Source organism: Anomaloglossus baeobatrachus, chromosome 12 (genome assembly GCF_048569485.1).
Source record: "Anomaloglossus baeobatrachus isolate aAnoBae1 chromosome 12, aAnoBae1.hap1, whole genome shotgun sequence".
Lineage (NCBI taxonomy): Eukaryota > Metazoa > Chordata > Amphibia > Anura > Aromobatidae > Anomaloglossus > Anomaloglossus baeobatrachus.
Genome location: NC_134364.1, coordinates 82,338,971 through 82,356,465, shown reverse-complemented (window position 1 = coordinate 82,356,465; position 17,495 = coordinate 82,338,971). Strand labels below are relative to the sequence as shown.

General features: G+C 48.2%; 1 protein-coding gene across 8 annotated transcripts in view; it reads left to right on the top strand.

Moving 5' to 3' along the window:
• The window catches only part of HECTD1 (HECT domain E3 ubiquitin protein ligase 1), a 247,790-nt gene extending 243,112 nt beyond the window's left edge, over window positions 1-4,678 (top strand). For all 8 annotated transcript variants that reach the window (XM_075330091.1, XM_075330086.1, XM_075330090.1 and 5 more), the window contains 3 exons: window positions 452-602; window positions 1,885-2,029; window positions 3,577-4,678. In XM_075330091.1, coding sequence (XP_075186206.1) covers window positions 452-602; window positions 1,885-2,029; window positions 3,577-3,714 — 434 coding nt within the window. In that variant the 3' untranslated portion in view covers window positions 3,715-4,678. The remainder of the gene's footprint in view (window positions 1-451; window positions 603-1,884; window positions 2,030-3,576) is intronic.
• The last annotated feature ends 12,817 nt before the right edge of the window (window positions 4,679-17,495 follow it).

The window sequence follows — 17,495 nt, the reverse complement described above, 5'->3', positions numbered from 1 at the left end:
TTTTTTGTCAAGCTGAGGGCTCAAAATGGTGGTTTAGACTTGTAGTTCCTCTTTTTTTGTTTTATGCATATATATTTTTTCTTGCTTTGTTCTTATTTAATTTATTAAATTCATTGGTTGTGCCCCCTATAAAGTCAAGAACCCGTCTAGGGCCATTTTATATAATAAAATACATTTTTTTATAGTTAATTTCCTCTATAACTGGGGCTGGCCTGTTATCCCCAGTATCAGAGAAAGTTAATTATCATGCTAAAGTGAAAAGGATGTGCTGAGACACCACAGCTCCCGCTCCCTCTTGGCACCTAATGGTCACATGATAGCAGTGACTGGATGAAGAATCACTGTTCATGCTCCCTAATTTGTACACACTGAGTACATTGAGAGGAGATGCAGAAGTGGTATCTTCAGATTTCTCACTGTCACATCATTATGTTGTCTTTTGTTTTCCTAGGTGGCTTTAATAAAGTATTCCCTATGGAGAAACTGGGTTCTTTCAGCCCTGAGGAGGTCCAGATGATTCTTTGTGGAAACCAGTCTCCCTCCTGGTCTGCTGAAGACATTATAAATTACACAGAGCCCAAGCTAGGTTACACAAGAGAAAGGTATACTTCTAGTGATGGACAGTTTTCCAGTGATCATTTGTCATACGTTTTGACAACTTCAATTCCTGACAACTAATTCACACCCATTTTGTCATAACACTGCTTTAATTTCTGTCGACTTTTAGTTAGAAAATGTTTTTCTTAAAAATGTAAATCCATCGACACCTTTTATATCTTCTTACTGTTGCTGCATTCCTGAATAATTTTCTTTTTCATTCATATGTAAGTGAGGCATTCAGTGCTTTGGGCATGAGAGAGCACTTCAGGAGCTATGACCTCCACAGGTTGTTTGCCTGCCCAGCATCGGCCTGATTGCTCTTTGCCTAATTTCCTTGTTCCATGTCTCACAGACAGTGAGCCATCTATCAAGCTAAAGAGGCTGGGGCTGGGCAGGGAATCGGGCTCCATAGGTGATTTGTAAGGTCCAGAGCACTTAATACTTGGTGTGCATATGAATTAAAACACTAATTAGTTGGAAATGGAACAGCTGATAAAAGATTTAAAGGTGTTGATGAATTTACAGTTCAAAGATCAGTATGCCCATAGGTGGGGTTTGGATGGGTTGATCTTTCTGAGAGATTCCCTTAAACCGCATTTTCTTTGCAAAACCTCACCTTAAACAAAACAAAATTCATTGTAATCAATAGATCTTGGAATAATAATGACTTCTACAATTGGATGTGTTATATAAAATGTTCCTGTGCTGAGATAATCTTATATATGTGTCCCTGCTGTGTACTGTGTAATGGCTGTGTCTGACCGTACAGGGATATGGTCCAACACGACATATCACAGCTCCTGGGCCAGAGAGGACTGTGAATCAGCTGTCATACTGTGCTGTAATGTCTGTGTACTCTTTTACTTCTTCCCCGACCCAAGAGATGTGGTATGATTAGACCATGTTCCCTGTACGGTCAGGCACGGCCATTACACAGTACACAGCAGGGACACATTTATAAGATTATCTCAGCGCAGGAACAGTTTTTTTAAATACATCCAATTGTGGAAATTATTATTATTCTGAGATTTATTGATTAAATTAAGTTTCAAATTAACTTTGTGGGAAAAACCCTTTAAAGACTTACTCATAAAGAAACACTTAACAACATAAAACTTACATCATTTTCAATATATAAAGAACTAACCTGATTTAGTTAAAACGACAATACTTGTTCGTCAATGAAGTAACATTTGTAGAACATTAAAACTTAACTAAATTTCTATTAACCAATTGATGGTTTAGTACACTGGCTAAATTTTACTCTAACTTCCTCACTCTTAGCCCCGGCTTCCTTCGTTTTGTACGAGTCCTCTGTGGCATGTCCTCAGATGAGAGGAAGGCTTTTCTACAGTTTACAACTGGGTGCTCTACATTGCCGCCTGGAGGACTAGCCAACCTGCATCCACGCCTCACTGTTGTGAGGAAGGTGAGCCTTTCTTCAGAGATTTTCTTTTTGCTATTTGATATTTTCTGTTTTGGTAGCATCTTTATTTATTATAATTTATTCGTTAAATTAGGTTACTTGTGGGGGGTTTTCCCATTGCGTTAAGTGTTTTATTTGTTTTGTGTTTTTCCACTTTTGATGTCATTTTGGTATATGATGCTGCAACATTAGTCACTACCTTATGGGGTTGCATGGACGGAAGGGTAGTCGGGAAACCTGGGCTCTGGTAACAGGAGGTCATGTATAATCATAAGGGGTAAACAGAGACGTGGTCAGGTCACAAGCCAAGGGTCAAAATACGAGGAGAGCACATTGTACATAAAGGGAGCAAGCTGAGATGTGGTCAAGTATAAGTTCGAATTCTAAGACTGGAGAACACGACAGGAATAGGGAGCGGGCAGACGGAAGTCTAATAACAGTCCGGGGTCAGAATACCAAGATCAGAATACAGCAAACACACAAACTACAGCAGCAGAGCCAGAGACTACAACTGGCAGAGATCTGGGGGAGCATGCTCAGTAAAAAGCCTGAGCAATTACCTGGAAGATGGAGCAGCCGAGTAACCAGAACCAACCTGGGCTCCAGTATAGTGACCAAGCTGCTAGGTCATTAACAAGGACAGCTCCGCAGAGCATCTCCAAGCGCAAGATGCTCTGCACAAAGGAATAGACACACTGCTAAATCTGTAAGCGCCACAGGGCATCTCCAAAGGCAAGATGCTCTGCACAAGGAATAGCCACACTGCCAGGTCTGTAAGTGCCACAGAGCATCTCCAAGGGCAAGATGCTCTGCACAAGGAATAGACACACTGCCAGATATGTAAGTGCCACAGAGCATCTCCAAGGGCAAGATGCTCTGCACAAGGAATAGACACACTGCCAGATCTGTAAGTGCCGCAGAGCATCTCCAAAGGCAAGATGCTCTGCACAAGGAATGGACACACTGCCAGATCTGTAAGTGCTCCAAGTCTGTGAGATCCTCTGCACAGAGAATCGTGACACATGCTTTAGAGCTGCATTGTTTTTGATACTTTATGGTATTTGGCTTTGACAAAACTTTGTTGATACAGTTATGTGCAGATTACTTGTGTTAGTTACCTGTAGATTTCCCGCATCTAATACAGTTCTATAGGGAAATCTACACATCAAAGTCCACATACCTGCAGGAGATACTGGCATTGTGCGAATTTCAAACATAATCCCTCCAACCATAGGAGGGTAAGTTCACACGTTCAAAAAAAAAAAAAGGTTTGTGTCATCCAGAAGGCTCAGATGACTTTTCATGTGTGTGCAGTCCATATGTAATCCGTTTGTTTTTACGACAGCAGCTATTAATAATTTACAATACCATTTTTCCACATGCAAAAAAGTCACTAGTCAACAACTTATTTTTTTTCCAGGATTTTTTACTAATATATCCTGACAACGAGAAGTCGGCTGTAACAACATTTTCTGAATATTTTCACCTATAAATTGAGTAATAATTGACAGTTTTAATTTACGGACTTTCGTCTCTCCTTTTTTTTTAAGGTCGATGCAACTGATGCTAGCTATCCGTCTGTGAATACCTGTGTGCATTATCTTAAGTTGCCGGAATATTCTTCGGAGGAGATAATGAGAGACCGCCTGCTTGCTGCTACCATGGAGAAGGGGTTCCATCTGAACTGAGCGCCCCCTTCCCCCGGGGCGGACGGGACACTATATGAATTGTTACTTGCGGCACCCTCTCGTGTTTGTGTGCTGAGAAAAGACATGGCCTTTCTTCCTCTCGCTGTGTGTTCCTTACACCCCCCCTGCGAGGCTTTAAATGAGAACGTGGGTGTAATGCCTTTTTCGTTATTTGTTTTCTTGTTCGCTGCTAATGATACAATGGTCTCTTCTGGCATGAATGACTGAAAACACTTAATGTGATACTTCATCCTGGCAGCAGCTGGTTTGGAGGGCAGAAAAGCCCTGTCGTATGCCTCCTAGCACCAGACATTGTAAAGTGTATCGTCTGTTGTATGAACATAATACACTACGTCGGCATCTCCCGCACCCTGCTGTCCTGCATCCAACTCTCATTTTGCTAGCTTTAAACTAACATGCCAGAAAGCTGCTTACATCAAATGTAGAACATTAATGGAAACCTGAAGCTTTTTTTTTTTTTTTCTTATTTTTCCTTTTTATTTGTAACGGTGCCTGCACTATTTAAATTTTCCTTAGTGTTTACTTGGTATTTTTTTCTTTTCCCCTTACGTTATAACCACGCACCTTTTTTGTTATTATAGTGTCCTCCTTAATCTGGAAGAATTGGATTTTTATTTTAAGCCCCCCCTTCCTGCTATGCAGATTGAACTGAAGTGTTTGTGCAGAATCCAAATAAAGCTTCGACGCTACGATGATTTCAGTCCCTACAACAATGTACGACGGCGTAAAAGCCGATTATAACACCCCCCCCCCTTCATTGTTCAGGGTAACTTTTAACTCCTGTGAAGAAGGCTGTTCCTCGCACTTAAAGGGTTAAATAAATAAAAGAAAAAATTGCTCTCTTGTATTTTCTTTGTATATTATAAACATTTATTTAACTTGTTGCAGTTTGAAGTAAAAAAAAATAATAAAAAAAAAACTTAATAAAGAATTTAAAACAAAACACATTTCCAGTATGTGTGCTGAAAAATAAATATCTGCAGTCTGAAATACAAGCCGCGCGGAATCTTATTTTTTTTTTTTTTTTTTTTTTGTTTTATATGGTTCCAAAACTCAATGAAGGACATACATTGATGAGGCCAAGAAACTGACAATCTCGGTTAGACCCCATTCAGATGTCCGATTAGGTTATTCATGGTTTTCACAGACAGCACTCGTACCTGTGATGGTGTATGGGGCCATTCACATGTGCAGACTACTCGTCAAGACATATATATGTCTATATAGATAGAGATCTCAAAAAGACTGTCCTGCACATCCAACAGGTGCTAGCTGAAAAAAACATAACTACAAAACACATACAGCTGCACTCTAGAATGCTAACAATGAACAAGGGAACTCTGGTATTGCATTACTGCTATAGGAATATTTGAGAGAAAAAAAAGATAATTTAGCTTATGTATTGGCCAATGCATGTGAGCCTAGTAACAAGCGCCAAGGTATAGCTCTGTATACCGGGACCCTAACTTGAAATGCCAGTATCTGGGTTAAAAACGTCCATGTCTTGTAGCTAAACTCCTGCTATAAAGGGGAATGAACACAGCCTGTTTATAGTGCAGTGTACTGAATCAGATGGCATTTCAATTTAGATTTTAGTCTAGCTGCCCAGACATGGATTTCTTTTTACCCAGATACTGGCATTTCAAGTTAGGTTCCCGGTTTACAGAGATATACCTTGCTGTGGTGACTGGGCTCACATGCATTTGGCCATTACATAAGCTAAATATCTCTGTTTTTCAAATAATCCTAAAGCAGTAATGCAATACCAGAGTTCCCTTATTCATTGTTAGCATTTTAGTGTGCAGCTGTATGTGTATTGTAGTTACTCATTAAGACAAGTCCGACCTTCATCTCAAAATCCACACTCTGATGACATCTAACTTCTGGCAGACTTTCAAGGGCTGACAGAAAGGAGAAGATGCAGACTTATTTTTATTCCCACATACAAGACTGACCCATGGACCAAATGTTGATCAAAATGTGTAGCAAACAGTCCAGTAAATGATAGATTGCTGGAATTAGGGTCTCTGCCCCCTAAATCATGGTCTTCTGGGATGGGCTAGCAAAAACCTGGTAACGAGTCCCTTTAGGCTATGTGCCCATGATGAATTCTTAACAAGAAAGAAAAGGGAGCGCTTCTGTGTGAAGTCGTTTTGGAATCAATCAGCAAATTAAGGTGAGTACACTGACCTTAGAGGTTGTGCTGGCAGGCACAGCACTCAAATATCAGGAGTCAGGAATAAGTTGATCCTACAGTGGCCAGCAGCAATGCATAGGATCCCAAGCCTGCTCCTAGCGCAGTAGTTTCCGGGGCTCAGGACAGTTGAGTACTTCTCTCATTTTTTTATATGTTGATCTCTTATTAGGCTATGTGTGCATGATGAGAATTGTTTGCTGAAATTTTCTGCACCAAAAACTTCGCCTTGTGGCACAAAAATGAACCAAAAAAGTCATGCGTTTTTGCACCAGGAGTTTTTTTTTTTGTTTTTTTTGTGAAATCATTGGCTGGAAGAGCTAAAAAAAAAAAAACACCAGCAATTGACATGCTGCTGCTTTTTTCTTTGTCGCTCCATTGGGAGACCCAGACAATTGGGTGTATAGCTTCTGCCTCCGGAGGCCACACAAAGTATTACACTTTAAAAAGTGTAACCCCTCCCCTCTGCCTATACACCCTCCCGTGCATCACGGGCTCCTCAGTTTTATGCTTTGTGTGGAAGGAGGCACACATCCACTCATGCATTCTCATTTTAGTTATATCGGTTGGAAGAAAAGAGGGCCCCCACGGGGCCCCCGGCATGTTCCCTTCTCACCCCACTACGTCGGCGGTGTTGTTAAGGTTGAGGTACCCATTGCGGGTACAAAGGCCGGAGCCTCATGCCGTTTCCTTCACCATCCCTTAGCGGCTCTGGGAGAAGTGGGATCCTGACCGGTCATCCATTTACTGGGACCGTGCTCCCTCCGCAGCCCCTGTGGGAATCTGCCGGACAGGAGTCTATTCATCCTCAGGGACCGGGCCCTGCATCTATAAGGTACTCTGTGTCCCCATGGGGACTGTGCATGGAGCGCCTTTTTCCCGGACGCTGCAGCAGCTGCTGATTTGTGAAGACCGGCGGACTTCCGCGCCGACCGCGCCTGCTTGTCGGCCGCGGTCTTAAATTTAGTCCCCGGCTTCATCGCGGCCTAGTAGCAAAACTCCCGCCCCCGGGCCTGTCTGTCAGGGGTAAGGGCGGGACTGCCGACCTGACGTCGGATGTGAGGGCCAGAGCATCCTGTATGTTTCCTCCCCCCTCACTGATCACTGTGGGGACCCCAGATTCCCGCACTTTCCTAGCGCCGCCCACGGCTCCACTCCTCCCCTGAGAGCTCCGGCAGCCATTTTTCTGCCATTCTGCCGGTGGACGATTATCAGGGAAGAGCTCTGCAGCTCTGGGAGACCTAAGGCAGGGAATCTGGAGGACACACACTCCGCTTTTTAGCGGTCGGTAAGCCACACCGGTCACCCGGTGCTGGTCCCCCTAGGGTGCCGGAATAGATACGTATTCTATATATATATTTCTGTTCGGCCGGGCTGTATACCCTTTCCCATATACCCTCAGTGATCACTCTCCTAAGAGACAACAGCATGTCGTCCACAAGGAGCAAGGGCGCTAAGGCACAGGGGTTTTTTGCGACCTGTACCTCTTGTGCGGCTATGTTACCTGCGGGTTCCACCTACCCTCACTGTGAGCAATGCTCGACCCCTGTTTCGCTTGCTCAGCCGGAGCCTCGGTCACTATTGGGCCCCTCGGGTCAGGTAGACCCCCCTGCTCCCCCTGTCCAGGCGGCAGGGACAGAGTTTGCAGTTTTTGCTGAGAAACTCTCTGAGTCACTTTCACAATCCATGGCTCAGTCTATGGACAAATGGTCTGCCAAGCTGTTAGAAGCCTTGCAGTCCAGACCGGTCCTTACACAGGCCCCGGGCCCTGTTGGATCGTCGCCTCCAGGTCCCTCTCGGTCCGCGCCGCAGCGCGCTCCCGGGGTGGGCCCTAGGTCTCACGTGGAGGATTCCTGCACGGACCACAGTCCCAGACCGGCTAAGCGGGCTCGCTGGGAATCTTCCCCGACTTCTTCATGCTGCTCGGGTTCCCAGCTTGAGGACTCTCTGGAGGACGAGGCGGACGTCGCAGCTCAGGGCTCTGACCCTGACGTTGCCCTCAATCTTGATACACCTGAAGGGGACGCCTTAGTAAATGATCTTATCTCGTCCATCAACCAGGTGTTAGATCTATCTCCCCCGCCTCCACCTATAGAGGAGTCGGCTTCTCAGCAGGAGAAACACCAGTTTCGGTTCCCCAAACGTACACGGAGTGCGTTTTTCGATCACTCTAACTTCAGAGATGCTGTCCAGAAGCCCAGAGCGGTTCCGGACAAGCGCTTTACTAAGCGCCTTACTGACACACGTTACCCCTTCCCCTCTGACGTAGTTAAGGGTTGGGCTCAATGTCCCAAGGTGGATCCTCCAGTCTCTAGATTGGCGGCTAGATCTGTGGTATCTGTTGCAGATGGCTCATCGCTAAAAGATGCCACTGACAGGCAGATAGAGCTCCTGGTGAAATCCATCTATGAAGCCACGGGCGCGTCTTTTGCCCCGGCCTTTGCAGCCGTGTGGGCACTCCAAGCTATCTCAGCTTGTCTGGCTGAGATTAATGCGGTCACACGTACTTCTGCTCCGCAGGTTGCGTCTTTGACTTCTCAGGCGTCGGCTTTTTCTTCCTACGCCATGAACGCAGTCCTAGACTCTGCTAGCCGTACAGCGGTGGCATCCGCTAATTCTGTGGCAGTCCGCAGGGCCATGTGGCTGCGCGAATGGAAGGCAGACTCGGCTTCCAAGAGGTTCTTAACCGGTTTGCCGTTTTCTGGCGACCGATTGTTTGGCGAACGATTGGATGAGATTATTAAGGAATCCAAGGGAAAGGATGACTCCTTACCCCAGTCCAAACCGAAGAGACCTCAGCAATGGAAAATACAATCGAGGTTTCGGTCCTTTCGTCCCTCCGCCAAGTCCCAATCCTCTTCGTCCAACAGGCCGGAGAAAGGCCAGAGGAACTCCTATGCGTGGCGGTCTAAGTCACGCCCCCAAAAAGCCGCCGGAGGCACTGCCTCCAAGGCGGCCTCCTCATGACTCTCGGCATCCCCGAACCGCATCCTCGGTCGGTGGCAGGCTCTCTCGCTTTTGCGACGCCTGGTGGCCACATGTTCAAGACCGATGGGTGAGAGATATTCTGTCTCACGGTTACAGGATAGAGTTCAGCTCTCGTCCTCCGACTCGTTTCTTCAGAACCTCTCCGCCCCCCGCTCGGGCCGACGCACTTTTTCAGGCAGTGGACGCTCTGAAGACAGAAGGAGTTGTGATTCCCATTCCCCCTCAGGAACATGGTCGCGGCTTTTACTCCAACTTGTTCGTGGTGCCAAAGAAGGACGGATCATTCCGTCCCGTTCTGGACCTCAAACTACTCAACAGACATGTGAGCACCAGACGGTTTCGGATGGAATCTCTCCGCTCGGTCATCGCATCGATGTCACAAGGAGACTTCCTAGCATCAATCGACATCAAGGATGCTTATCTCCATGTGCCGATCGCACCCGAACATCAACGCTTCTTGCATTTCGCCATCGGGGACGAACACCTTCAGTTCGTGGCATTGCCTTTCGGTCTGGCGACAGCCCCACGGGTTTTCACCAAAGTCATGGCATCCGTTGTGGCGGTCCTACACTCTCAGGGCCACTCGGTGATTCCCTACTTAAACGATCTCCTAGTCAGGGCACCTTCTCGGGTGGCGTGTCAACACAGCCTTACCGTCGCTCTGGCGACTCTCCAGCAGTTCGGGTGGATCATCAACTTCCCAAAATCCAAGTAGACACCGACCCAATCACTGACTTACCTCGGGATGGAGTTTCATACACAGTCAGCGGTAGTCAAGCTACCGCTGGACAAGCAGCTTTCTCTGCAGGCAGGGGTGCAATCTCTTCTTCGGGGTCAGTCACACTCCTTGAGGCGCCTCATGCACTTCCTGGGGAAGATGGTGGCAGCGATGGAGGCAGTGCCCTTCACGCAATTCCATCTGCGCCCACTCCAATGGGACATTCTCCGCAAATGGGACAGGTGGTCGACTTCCCTCGACAGGAACGTCTCTCTTTCCCTTGCAACCAAGACGTCTCTTCAGTGGTGGCTTCTTCCCACTTCTCTATCGCAGGGAAAATCCTTCCTGCCCCCAACCTGGGCTGTGGTCACCACGGACGCGAGCCTGTCAGGGTGGGGAGCGGTTTTCCTCCACCACAGGGCTCAGGGAACCTGGACTCCGATAGTCTTCCCTTCAGATCAATGTTCTGGAGATAAGGGCAGTGTATCTAGCCCTATTGGCTTTCCATCGGTGGCTGGAGGGCAGACAGATCCGTATACAGTCGGACAACGCCACTGCCGTCGCATACATCAACCACCAGGGCGGCACGCGCAGTCGTCATGCCTTCCAGGAAGTCAGGCAAATTCTGCAGTGGGTGGAAGCCACAGCCTCCACGATCTCCGCAGTTCACATCCCGGGCGTAGAAAACTGGGAAGCAGATTTTCTCAGTCGTCAGGGCATGGACGCGGGGAAATGGTCTCTTCACCCAGACGTGTTTCGAGAGATCTGTCGCCGCTGGGGAACGCCGGACGTCGATCTCATGGCGTCACGGCACAACAACAAAGTCCCGGCATTCATGGCACGGTCTCAAGATCACAGAGCTTTGGCGGCGGACGCATTAGTTCAGGATTGGTCGCAGTTTCGACTGCCTTATGTATTTCCTCCTCTGGCGATGCTGCCCAGAGTGTTACGCAAGATGAGGTCCGACTGTCGTCGCGCCATTCTCGTCGCTCCAGATTGGCCGAGGCGGTCGTGGTACCCGGATCTGTGGCATCTCACGGTGGGTCAGCCGTGGGCGCTTCCAGACCGCCCAGACTTGCTGTCACAAGGGCCGTTTTTCCATCTGAATTCTGCGGCCCTCAACCTGACTGTGTGGCCATTGAGTCCTGGCTCCTAGCGTCTTCAGGGTTATCTCAGGATGTCATTGCCACTATGAGACAGGCCAGGAAACCAACGTCCGCCAAGATCTATTACAGGTCTTGGCGGATCTTCTTGTCCTGGTGCTATGATAATGGTTTTACTCCCTGGCCTTTTGCCTTACCCATTTTTCTTTCATTCCTTCAATCCGGAATGGACAAGGGTTTGTCACTCGGCTCTCTCAAGGGACAAGTATCGGCGCTCTCAGTATTTTTTCAAAAGCGCCTGGCCAGGCTTCCGCAGGTCCGCACGTTCCTGCAGGGAGTTTGCCACATAGTCCCACCTTACAAGCGCCCGCTGGAACCCTGGGACCTTAACAGGGTGCTAACGGCTCTTCAGAAACCACCTTTCGAGCCGCTGCGGGATGTCTTTATCACGTCTTTCGCAGAAGGTGGCATTTCTAGTGGCAGTTACATCACTCCGAAGAGTGTCGGAGCTTGCAGCGCTGTCATGCAAAGCCCCCTTCCTGGTTTTTCACCAGGATAAGGTGGTTCTGCGTCCTGTCCCGGAATTTCTCCTTAAGGTGGTATCTCCTTTTCATCTCAATCAGGATATCTCCTTACCTTCATTTTGCCCTAATCCAATTCACCAATGTGAAAAGGATTTGCACTCATTAGATCTAGTGAGAGCACTCCGGTTCTACGTGTCTCGCACGGCGCCCCTGCGCCGTTCAGATGCGCTCTTTGTCCTTGTCGCTGGCCAGCGTAAGGGTTTGCAGGCTTCCAAGTCAACCTTGGCTCGGTGGATCAAGGAACCGATTCTTTAAGCTTACCGTTCTTCGGGGCTGAAAGCCCATTCTACCAGAGCCGTGGGTGCGTCCTGGGCATTGCGGCACCGGGCTACGGCTCAGCAGGTGTGTCAGGCAGCTACGTGGTCTAGTCTGCACACTTTCATGAAACACTATCAGGTGCATACCTATGCTTCGGCAGACGCCAGTCTAGGTAGGCGAGTCCTTCAGGCGGCGGTTGCCCACCTGTAAGAGGGAGTCGTGTCGGCTCTTTTTATCGAGGTATTCTTTTACCCACCCAGGGACTGCTTTTGGACGTCCCAATTGTCTGGGTCTCCCAATGGAGTGACAAAGAAGAAGGGAATTTTGTTTACTTACCGTAAATTCCTTTTCTTCTAGCTCCTATTGGGAGACCCAGCACCCGCCCCTGTTCCCTTCGGGCTGGTTGTTCTTTTGTATACACATGTTGTTCATGTTGAATTGTTCTTTTGGTTCATGGTTTTCAGTTCTCCGAACATCCTTCGGATTGAATTTACCTTAGACCAATTTCTAAGTTTCCTCCTTCCTGCTTTTGCACCAAAACTGAGGAGCCCGTGATGCACGGGAGGGTGTATAGGCAGAGGGGAGGGGTTACACTTTTTAAAGTGTAATACTTTGTGTGGCCTCCGGAGCCAGAAGCTATACACCCAATTGTCTGGGTCTCCCAATAGGAGCTAGAAGAAAAGGAATTTACGGTAAGTAAACAAAATTCCCTTCTTCTTTACCCAAAACTGCAAGGTAAAAAGAAGCATCGTGCGCACAGCACTTCAGAATTTTCAGACTTGGCTGGCATAAGCATAGACATGCAGATTTGGGCAACAAACTGCACCAAAAAATGCATCATGCACACATGGACTGAATGTTGTAGGCCAGGAAGCCATTGGCGAAAACCAAGACTACAGAATGCGTTCTGTGCAGGAAGGGGTTACCAAGAGCCTATGAAAAAAAAGCTCTGTCATTCTTGTATACTGTAGAGAAGACCGTGGCAGAAGAGTACCCTTCGATGTTTCAGGAGATCAGATCCTTAAAGGGAACCTGTCATCAGAAATTTGGCTTTCAACCTAAATGTTTCCCCCTGTGCAGCTCGTGGGCTGCATTCTAGTAAGGTTTCTATACATTTTGTTCCCCCTTTTAAACCAAAATAAATACTTTATAAAGTTATACCTTTTGGTATGAAAATCTTGTAAATTCTCCATGGGGGCGGGCCGTCTGGTGTCCGTTGCTGTCCCTTACGCCGTCCCCCCACGCTCCAAATTATCCCTCAGGACGCCGCCCACTGCGCCAGAAGTCCCGTGCACGCCAGGACACCTGGTGACGTGATCGCAGGCACGAGAGTATAGGCGGCGCTGTGATTGCATCGCAAGTGCCCGCCCATAATCTCGTGGCCGCGCTCTCCCCTCTGTACGTCGTTCAGATCCTCTCCGCTTCTCCTGTGCTGTTCCGCTCCTCCCATCTATTTCCTGCTGCAGGGTACGATAGGAAGGAGGTGACGTCTGGTCATTTGGCTGGCGCAGAACGCTGGAGGCAGAGTGGAAAGGGCAGGCACGAGAGTATGGGCGGGCACTTGCGATGCAATCACAGCGCCGCCCATACTCTCGTGCCTGCAACCACGTCACCATGGCGTACACGGGACCTTGGGCGCAGTGGGCGGCGTCCTGGGATATGAAATTGAGCAATGGGGGACGGCGTCAATCTGCAGGAGGGACAGCATCGGACACCAGACGGCCCGCACCCTTGGAGAATTTACAAGATTTTCATACCAAAAGGTATAACTTTATAAAGTATTTATTTTGGTTTAAAAGGGGGCACAAAAAGTACAGGAAACTTACTAGAATGCAGCCCAGGAGCTGCAGAGGGGGAAACATTTAGGTTGAAAGCCAAATTTCTGATGTCAGGTTCCCTTTAATTGAGGATGAAGTAGGCATCCAGGGGCCCTGTTTGGACATCCTAGACCTTCTTAGAATGCCATTTTTTTGAATATATCAATTTAATTCTTGATAACAGATCAAGAATACTGTGAAGAGAGAAATTCGTCTTATCAGGGCACCCTCCTCCTCTAGTAGGCATCAACTGCTCCCTGAGGTTAGCTCTCAGAAGAAAGGGGAGGAATCGGGAGAGTTAGTGAATACATTAGATTCATCTGACAGAGGAGGACCGGCCGTGTTTTCAGCAGAGGACACAGGATGATTACTGAAGGTCATTAGAGCCACTATAGGGATGGAGTCACCTAATCAACAGTGGTCAGTGCAGGACGCCATGTTCAATAATTTGGAAGAATGTAGACACCGGGTATTTGTGGTTCATAAGAACTTGCTCTCCCTAATTAAAAAAAAGCGTGGAGAAAACCAGTCAAAGTGTCAGTTCCACAGACTTTAAAAAGGAAATTTCCATTCTCTGAAGAGTTCTTTCAGACATAGGAAAACTTGCCCAAATAGATGCAGCTATAGATAAAATTTCAAAGAATGTGGCCCTGTCTTTTGAGGACTTAGGATCATTGAAAGACCTCTTAAACAACAAGTCAGATACCTAATTTTAGGAATACCTAAAAAGCAATGACACCATTCTTCAGGTGGGGGGAATGGTAAAAGGGGTGGAAGGTAAGGGGGGGGGGGGGGGGGGGGCAGCTAAACCATTTAGTCCTTAAGGGGAACCGGTTACCGGACCTTCTTCTGGTCCGTGCCTCCTCTTTCGGCCATCTTTGTCCTCCTTCTGAAACTAGTGTGGATGATGCGTTCTATGTCATCACAGTAGTCTGCATTGAGGTTCCACGCAGGCACACTACACTACTGGTCCGGAATCCAGTCCCCTTGTAGTTCTATGGGGACCAGAGTCTGGAGATTAAAAATTTTGGTAGAAGCGATAGGGAAATAGGAGTGCGTGCACTGTACTTACAAGGATCCATCATGGCAGTACACTGCTTCCAGGTTACGCATTCACTTCTGGAGCCATTAATTAACCCTCATTGAATATTCACTGCTTTCCCCGCCCACCTGTGTCCGTAATTGGTTGCAGGCAGACACGTCCCCATCCTGAGCGTCAGCTGGCTGTTTCCAATCACAGGCGCTGTCTGCGTCTATATTGTACAGTTTAAATAAATAAAACAATTGGCGGAGGGCCCCCCCATATTTTGATACCCAACACAGATAAACCATATGGCCACAGGCTACAGCCTCTAGCCCTGCGCTCATCTTGGCTGTGTATCAAAATAAGAAGAACCGCACACAGCTTTTTTTTAATTTATTTTTTATTAAGTAAATAATTATAAAAATACACTAGATGCAACAAGCTTAGAGCTTTACCCGGCTCTTTCCGATAGCCTGGTGCGGTGACAATTGGGGTATTAAGTAGCTAATGGCAGCCCACAGCAGCCACTAAGTCCCTGAATTAGTAATGGCAGGCGTCTATGAGACCCACCCATAACACTAATCTGTAAGTTAAAGTAAAAAACACAAACCAAAAAAAGAGAATTTTGTTACTTACCGTAAATTCTTTTTCTTATAGTTCCGTCATGGGAGACCCAGACCATGGGTGTATAGCTACTGCCTCCGGAGGACACACAAAGTACTACACTCAAAACGTGTAGCTCCTCCCTCCTAGCATATACACCCCCTGCTAGCCAGACCTAGCCAGTTTAGTGCAAAAGCTGAAGGAGGACATCCACCCACAAGAAGAGACAGAGGAAAATCCGGAAGAACCGGGATCTCTGTCTACAACAATAACAGCCGGTGAAGACACACGGAACAAGAAACCTGCCAACAGGCAATAGGGAGGGTGCTGGGTCTCCCATGACGGAACTATAAGAAAAAGAATTTACGGTAAATAACAAAATTCTCTTTTTCTTTATCGTTCCTATGGGAGACCCAGACCATGGGACGTCCTAAAGCAGTCCATGGGTGGGAATAAACAGACAACTGAGAAGCAGGAAAACCCAACTTCACAAATGGGCGACAGACGCCTGAAAGATGCGTCAGCCCAAGCCCGCGTCTGCCAAAGCAAGAGCATGCCTTGGATAGAGCTTCGAAAAAGTACGCAGACTAATTCGAGCTGCAGTCTGACAGACCTACTGAGCCGTAGCCTGGTGCCTGAAAGCCCAAAAGGCACGGACCGGTCTGATCAAATGTGCTCTGATCCCCGGCGGGGAAGGCACTTGAGTACCTTGTAGGCCTCGGAAATGGCCGACCTAAGCCAACGAACCAGGGTCGGCTTAGATACCGAGACCGCTACGTTGACTAGCAGTCAGTACCAGAGAGAGAGGTGCACCGCCTAATAACGGCGGTGCGAGACACATAGATCCGGGGCGCCCGCACCAGATCCAGGAGATGCAACGCTTCCTCAAAGCGATGAACAGGAGCCGGACAAAAGGAAGGCAGGAAAATTGCCCCGGATAAGGTGGAAGCAGTAACCACCTTAGGGAAAAAAGTCCGGAGTCGGACGGAGACCACCTTGTCTTGATGCAAAAGACCAAAGAAGGGGGTGACTCAGAGAGTGCAGCCAGAACTCCCTGGCGGGAAATTATAGCCACTAGAAAGACTACTTTCTGTGAAAGATGAAACAAAGAAAACCTCCCTAAGAGGCGCAAAGGGGGGTTTCCGGGAACCGGGAGGACCGGATGAAGGTCCCAGGGTTCCATAGGCCGCCGGAAAGGCGGAATGATGTGAGACGCGCCCTTAAAGGAGCGCACCGGAGCCAGCCGGACGATACGCCGCTGGCACATACTGACAGAGCCGAGACCTGTCCGTTATTGAGGGATAGTCCTAGCTGTAGACCGGACTGTGGAAGGGACAGGAGGGTCGGCAAGGCTAAAAAGGTCCAAGGACACCTTGGAGCTCGAGTCATAGCGGAGATGACTTCAGGAAGGATACCAGAAGTCGCTAAGATCCAGGACTCAATAGCTACGCCGTCAATCTGAGAATGCAGAATTCTGACGGAAAAAAACGGACCTTTGAGAAAAGGTCTGGACGATCCGGAAGATGCCATGGCAACCCAACGGACAGAAGGAGCAGGTCAGGATACCAAGCCTGCCTGGGGCAGTCTGGAGTAAGAGAATGACCCGACGTCCCCTTTTTTTTTTTTTTTTTTACTGATCTTGCGCAGGCCTCTGGGCAAGAGGTAGAGGCGAAGCTGGATCAAACATGAACCAGTGTGTCTACTGCAAAACTGCAGGATTGTGGACCACGGTTGGACAGCTGAAATAGTCTGCCTCGCAGTTTTGACAGCTAGGATGTGGGCTGCGGATTCGGTGGACTAGGAGTCCCTTGTCCACTGAGGAATGTTGAGGCGCCAAGATTGCCAGGCGGCTGAGTGTCCCGCCCTGGAAGTTGACGTAGGAAAACGCTGTCACGTTATCCGACTGAACTCGAATGTGCCTAGCCGCCAACAGATGGTGAAGGCTTAGAGAGCTAGAATACAGCTCTGATTTCCAGCCCATTGATCTAGAGGGCTGATTCGGACAGAGTCCAAGCGCCCTGCGCTCCGCGGTGGAGATATACTGCTCCCAAGGCGGAAAGACCAGCACCCTGGTGAGGATCACCCGGGACGGGGCCAGGAAGGAGCGTCCCTGAGACAGAGTGGCCGAAACCACCACTGCAAACAAGCCCCCGGTCAGTGGCAAAGCCACCACACCGTGGAAGGAGGGAGTTCGCGTGTACAGCGGAAAACATCCAGTCTCAGAGGACGCAGGCGGGCAGGGAATCGCTTCCATTGACGCCACCGTCTGACCAGCACCTGTATTTGGTGTCTGATAGAACGACGTCGACCGCCAGCGGAGGGACTACTGATCGACTAAGAGCGGCTTCACAAGAGCTGACAGAGTCTCGAATTGCGTCCCTGAGAACCTCTGGTTCGAAGTCAGAGTGGACTTGAACAGAATGACAAGCCACCCGAAAAGGTTAGAGTGGCGAGAGTAAGCGAAGTACTCT